General features: G+C 40.8%; 1 protein-coding gene across 1 annotated transcript; it reads right to left on the minus strand.

Moving 5' to 3' along the window:
- Positions 1 to 1,944: 1,944 nt before the first annotated feature.
- LOC132104857 (zinc finger MYM-type protein 1-like) lies at positions 1,945 to 4,859 on the minus strand. The gene is made up of 3 exons (XM_059510384.1): positions 3,441 to 4,859; positions 3,025 to 3,139; positions 1,945 to 2,073 (listed from the first exon to the last, which is right to left on the minus strand). Exons 1-3 carry the CDS (start codon positions 4,637 to 4,639, stop codon positions 1,945 to 1,947), a joined length of 1,443 nt encoding a protein of 480 aa, XP_059366367.1. The 5' UTR covers positions 4,640 to 4,859.
- Positions 4,860 to 6,324: the final 1,465 nt, after the last annotated feature.

The raw sequence follows: 6,324 nt of genomic DNA on the forward strand, positions 1-6,324 counted from the left end.
ATCCACAATAGAAACACACGTAGCAAACAAGTAGACCTTGACTGACGTCTTCAGCAGCACTGGCTCCGTGGCAATCCTCATCACTGTCGCTCCATGCGGTGACGGCTCGTTGGTCCCGGGGGGCTCTGGCTCTTCATCAGCGGCGGGCTCGGGCATGCGCGCTGTACATCAGGGAGATGGTGGTTTGGGCTCTGGGTCCGGAGTGGATCCGACGAGAGATCATCCACGGGGCAGATGGTAAGTGGCGACCCGTTTCTCACTAGAGTCCACTCCACGAAGGCGGCAAATTACTCCCGAGGACCATCTTCGGACGACAACGCACGTCATCTGGGTAGCTAGTGATGTGAGCGAACAACAGGAACTGTCTGGTATGGTCCTCGAGAGTAGGGGATCCATAGAACACAACGAAAACAAAACACTGAAACAAAGTCAATCTTTCGTTCGTTATCTTGCTCGGCTCGGTGTTCATCTTCAATTCTCTCTTCACAGCAGTTCAGTCAGTGTACTGTTTGAGTAAATTAATTACTCCGGGATATTGGTTTGTTTGAACTCAGAGGGAATGTCAGCCAAATTAAAAAAGTTAACAGCTTAAGCAGTGGCGGCTGGTGAAAAATATTTTAGGTGGGGCTGTTTGAGCGGGGGGTCTGGGGGCTCCTCCCCCATAACATTTTTTATTTCATAGTTGTGATTTCCTGCATTCTGGTGCATTTTAGGCCACCCATGTCCCTTGCTTATAACTCAAACCAGTCAATACCAATGGTCTAAAAAGACAATATTAATTGAACTGCCATGTAGAAATCAACAGTTTCACAGGTAATGATAATGAACAAGTTGCAAGTTTATTATGCTCCGTGTCCAGATAGAAAAAATGCAAAGCATAACAATAAATTATAATAGGGAATACAACAATCTAGTTCTTTAATCAATCCCCAGCTGTAGACTACATATCTTTAAAAGTTCACTGTAAACAAATTGGATAATGGATAACAGTCTGTGTTGATACTAGAGAAAGAGAGAAGGCTCTCAAAGAAAGGGTGGGACAACATCCTTGAAGAACACCAAGTATGAGAAGAAAGATGATTTTAACATTTTAACTAGTATGGAAACACAGTAATCCAGCCTAGAACTTCAAAACAAAAAAAGCAAAGCAAACATACTGTTACATTCCTATTGAGATCACTATTTTAATGGCAAATGTGTGTGAAATATGATGTGTGTGACTGTGAGTGAGAGAGAGACTGAATGAGTAAGAGAATGACAGCATAAAAATGAATACGCTATATTTACAATGTAATCCAAATAATTTCTAAAAAGTTTCTCTTATACAAAAAAGAGAGACACAGACATCAAGAATCAGCCTGTGAATCTCAACAATGGTGACAATTATAAAGCATGTTGCAGTGCATTCTGTGCCCAGAATGCACTGCAACATGCTTTATAACATCGTAAAATGGATTACATTGTGAAAGTTACAAATATTATGCCGTACAAGGCCAGTACTGCTATAATTACTACAGTTAAACTAACTCAGAAATTGGACTCTCTTATTTGTATACAGGAACTTTGCTCGTCTATCTTTCTGAGTGGCAAATCTCTCAATGACCCTTGTGTTGAAATCTGGAATGTCCCGTGTGAGTTTTTTCTCTATAGAGAGCATAGCCAGAGCGTTGAGGCGATCTTGTGCCATTGTGTTCCTAAGGAAAGTTTTTATCCTCTTTAAAGTAGAGAAGCACCTCTCCGATTCTGCTGTTGTCATTGGTGTGGTGATGAGGATCTTGAGAAGACTTACAGTTTCAGTGAATGTGTCTTGAAGGTTATTTTCCATTACAACCTGAAAGAGAGCCAGTGCACCACTGCAACCCTGGAAGTCCTCATTTCATAAATCAGGGACAGTTCTGTTTTAAGTCTGGCTTTGTCCAACATGGGATAGGCATCCACCGTGGTTCATAGTGCTGAATCCGGGAACTTTCTGCTGTGTTGTGGAAACAAGTCTCCTTGCAACAGAGTGGCACTGATGAGATGATTGGTGAAAGAAAACCTCTCCTTGGCATGGCTCATAATGGAATCACATACCTATGCAACGATACATAATTGTAGAAAAGTAAGCACAAAACATTAAGTTTTCACATTTCTCAGTTCAACAATACAATAAAATCAGCATATTCACAGCAGTTACAATTTTGTTATGAACAAGTAAGTTTTATTAATTATAATTATAATACACACACTAGCTGTCATTCTCTTTAGGGATGGGATGGTATGAAAATTTAATATCACGATTATAGTGACTAAAATTATCACGATTATCAATATTATCACGGTTTTGTTGAAACAAGATGAAAGTGTTCAAAAATAGTTGATGCTCACACTGAAAACATTTCAGCAAGTTTTATATTTAATAATCAACAAACAACTAATAAGCAACTCTATGCACTTAATTTAAAGAAAGATTAAATTCTGTGGCATTTCCTTCCTTACAATAAAAAGTGTAGAAGCATAGAAAAGTCACTGACTTTCGCCATTCTTTCTCGAAAAAAAAAACAAAAAAACATTGTGCGCTGCGCTTGCGTCAGACTGTTGCTGGCTGGACATGATTTAATAGTGAGTTATTAAAACCGCGATAATCAAACACGGTTTTAATGATAATTCATTTTTAAACGATATTACTAACCTTCAGCACATTTTATCACGGTTATCGATAAAACCGGTTATCGTCCCATCCCTAATTCTCTTATCCACTCAGTCTCTCTCTCTCTCTCTCTCTCTCTCACACACACACACACACACTCTCTCTCTCTCTCTCTCTCTCTAAGCTTTATTGGCTGTCTGTGTCACTCTCACACATACACACCATATACACAATAATTAATAAAAGCACAAATGTGAAAAAAAAATCATAATTTCTGCATTCTCCAGTAGATAGAGATGTCTAATAATGACAATTCAAAATACAACAATGTGCAAACGAACATGAATACATATACGCTAATAGAATACAGAAATAGAATTTCTGTTACTGCTTACCTCTATTGCCAGATGCTGTTGTGTTTCTTCTCCCATTGCCCTCCGTTTCTTCAGGGGTGGTTCCTGTACAGGTCCCCTATACTCCTCATCCTCAACTAGAGAAGGAACGGAGTCCCTGATCCAAAATAAGTTTCACAAGTCACTGTCCACCCTGAAATTACTGTATTAGAAACCAACTTGCTGTAGATATAAAAATAATTTTAATAAAACTGTATTAAAATATGTGCTATTGTGTTGGGCCTAGCCAATGTTATCTAGATTCATCACAAATAAATTCACTAGTCTAACATGTTGGCGAAATTGTGATATTTATGATAGGTTCTATTGTACTCTATTGTACAGCCATGTGGATTTATGTTTTTATTGTTTAGGCTACATAAGCATGTTTTCAGCCAATATGCAAAATCATAGCCTACCTGATGGCCTGTATGCTGTGAGTGAACCTCTGGGTGATCCCTGCGATGAAGACAGAGTCTATGTTCCTCTTCTGCAGATGGTTAAACAGCATGTCTACATGTGGCATGATTTTGTGGAATAAAGCCAGGATGAAACAGAAAACCTCATCTTCCAACATTCTCATACAACCCCCGGCCTCTCTCTTCGATATGGCATCAAAGTCTCCTCTGTCTCGAATGGTTTGGAAGCACTTAACCAGTTCGTCTTTGTGCTCGTAAACTGTGTTAACAGCTCGACTGTGGAAGTTCCATCGCGTTGTTGAAGCACCTGGAAGTCTGTGTGCCACCACTTCATCCAGCACTGCCGTTCGTTTGAATGACTTGGAAAAAAATGTCGAAAACCCCCCTACGTCTGAAAAAAACTGGCCGATCTTTGCGATGTGGGATGTTGCCTGCTGCATAATGAGGTTCAACTGATGCGCATAACAGTGAACGTAGTATGCACTCCCGTAGACGTCTTGCACTTTACGCTGCACTCCACCAGTAGCACCCCTCATCACTGCGGCACCATCATAGGCCTGGGCAATTAATTTTCCCTCTTGTCCCGCTGGAAGGATGGTGCTCAGCCTTTCCAATAATGCAGTGGCAATCGTATCAGCGTTCGCATTTGGAAGCGCGATAAACTCAAAAAAGCGTTCTTGAATGTTGTTGTGGCCATCTATGTACCGTAGCACAAGCACAAGCTGACAATGAGTGCAGATGTCGGTTGTCTCGTCTGCCTGAATGGCAATGTAGTCCGACTGTTTCACCTCTTCCAGAATGCGGTCTCTGAGAACTGACAACATGCAGTCTAACAGTTCATTTTGCACGGTCTTCGAAGTGCCTTTAAAAACAGTGGCGTTCTCCAGGTGCACCTCCAACTCACGGTCGATTGAGGCCATGAGATCAATTAGACCCAGGAAAATGCCAGGGTTTTCTGATGCGTCACTCTCATCGTGACCACGCAAAGCAAGTTCAAAGGCACCACAAAATTTCACGGCATCAATGATCTTTGACAAAATATGCCGATTCCTGTCCACCTCCTCGTTGTGCCTTCTTATGGCAATGCGGTGTCCCTCATCTAGCTGTGTGGCTATGCTAATTCGGCCTAGCATGGCTAGCTTCACAGAGTTGTCCATATGCACTCTTGCCCGTTCATGTTTCTTAATGCGTTCTGACATATGTTTCAGGTCTGTTACCCCTGTCTGTGTCCACGAGCTATCACAAGCACTTGTTTTAAACAGTAAGCAAGGGAAGCAAAAGATTGCATTGGCGTAACCACAGCTAGTAAGCCAAAGCTTTCGATTGAACCAACCTCGGGAAAAGGATCTCTTGTAGGTTTTCTCCTTTTCTCGCGCCTGTTGGGTTATTTTCACTTCTGGCTTGTCTGGTCCGAGTACTTTTACAATTAGTTTTTTCCGCTAATGTTCTTCTTTCAAAGGGATACAGGTGTAGAGATTTAACTGAATTTGGGGCTAGCTCAACTCCCACGACTAAATTAATGCTACTCGACGTCATCGGCGCCTCCATACTGCACTCGCACTCCTCTGAGGTAAATATCCCGTGCTGCAGCAGGTGCACTGCTCTAATCTGTACCACGGGCGATATTTTCAGAGCCCCCAAACCATAAAATTCGACGACGATGATTGGCAAAATATAAACTTTTTTGCATAGCAACAGGGGAACCATTGGCTTAAATTCCAGCACTGTAGGGCTGAGCGAACTGGAGCCCAGGGAAGACAGCCTATTGGCTACTACTACACCAACATGAAGCGAATACAAATATCATTCTGGAGAGTTCTAAACACATTCTAAAGTAAAACCATTAATAGCATGTCATTAACACATATTATTTTTCAAAACGAGAGATTATTAAAAGCTTATTATTATTAAATAAAAAATTAAATAAAAATAAAAACTGACAGGGAGGTCGGCGCCCCAGCGCCCTCTATGGGCGAGCCGCTGCTGAGCTTAAGTCATTTGTGGATTAATGCTTATTGGTGACGCAAACTGTTTCAAACGATTCAGTTCGATTTGGTGAACTGGTTCAAGAAGATCCGGTTACATCGAGTGATTCGTTCGCAAATTGGATATCATTAAACTGCAGTGTTTTGAATGCGCTCACAAAAGACCCGGAAGAGAAGATAATGCTGAATAAAGTCGTAGTTTTTGCTATTTTTGGACCAAAATGTATTTTCGATGGTTCAAAAAATTCTAACTGACCCTCTGATGTCACATGGACTACTTTGATGATGTTTTTCTTACCTTTCTGGACATGGACAGTATAACGTACATATGTTTTCAATGGAGGGACAGAAAGCTCTCTGACTAAATCTAAAATATCTTAAACTGTGTTCCAAAGATAAACGGAGGTCTCACGGGTTTGGAACGACATGAGGGTGAGTCATTAATGACATAATTTTCATTTTTGGGTGAACTATCCCTTTAACTATATTTCACAATCCACACTAATTGTGTTGTCGAGGTGCTAAACGTAGTCTATGTACTCACTGCTGACCCCACTCAGTCTGGTTATGGCATCCTGATAAAAGATACGGCTCAGGTGACCTGTGAATCAATCTGCTGGCACACCAACAGAGTTGAGCCTTCAGCACAAGGATATAATGGATGAACTTGATTTCTTTTAGGAAAATGTATAAATTTATTTATATTACATTAGCATTTTTTACTGTAATCTGTAATTTGTAACAATGATACTTGAATCTGAAATGGGACAGCTGGCAGCCCTAACCTTCGATGATATAATGGGGATCAGTCCTAAAGCTATTCACACACACAAACGATACCAGTTGGCCTAAAAAGGGAGAGAAAGTGAAATACAGATAGACAAACACAAACAGATAAA

Source organism: Carassius carassius, chromosome 25, assembly GCF_963082965.1.
Source record: "Carassius carassius chromosome 25, fCarCar2.1, whole genome shotgun sequence".
Lineage (NCBI taxonomy): Eukaryota > Metazoa > Chordata > Actinopteri > Cypriniformes > Cyprinidae > Carassius > Carassius carassius.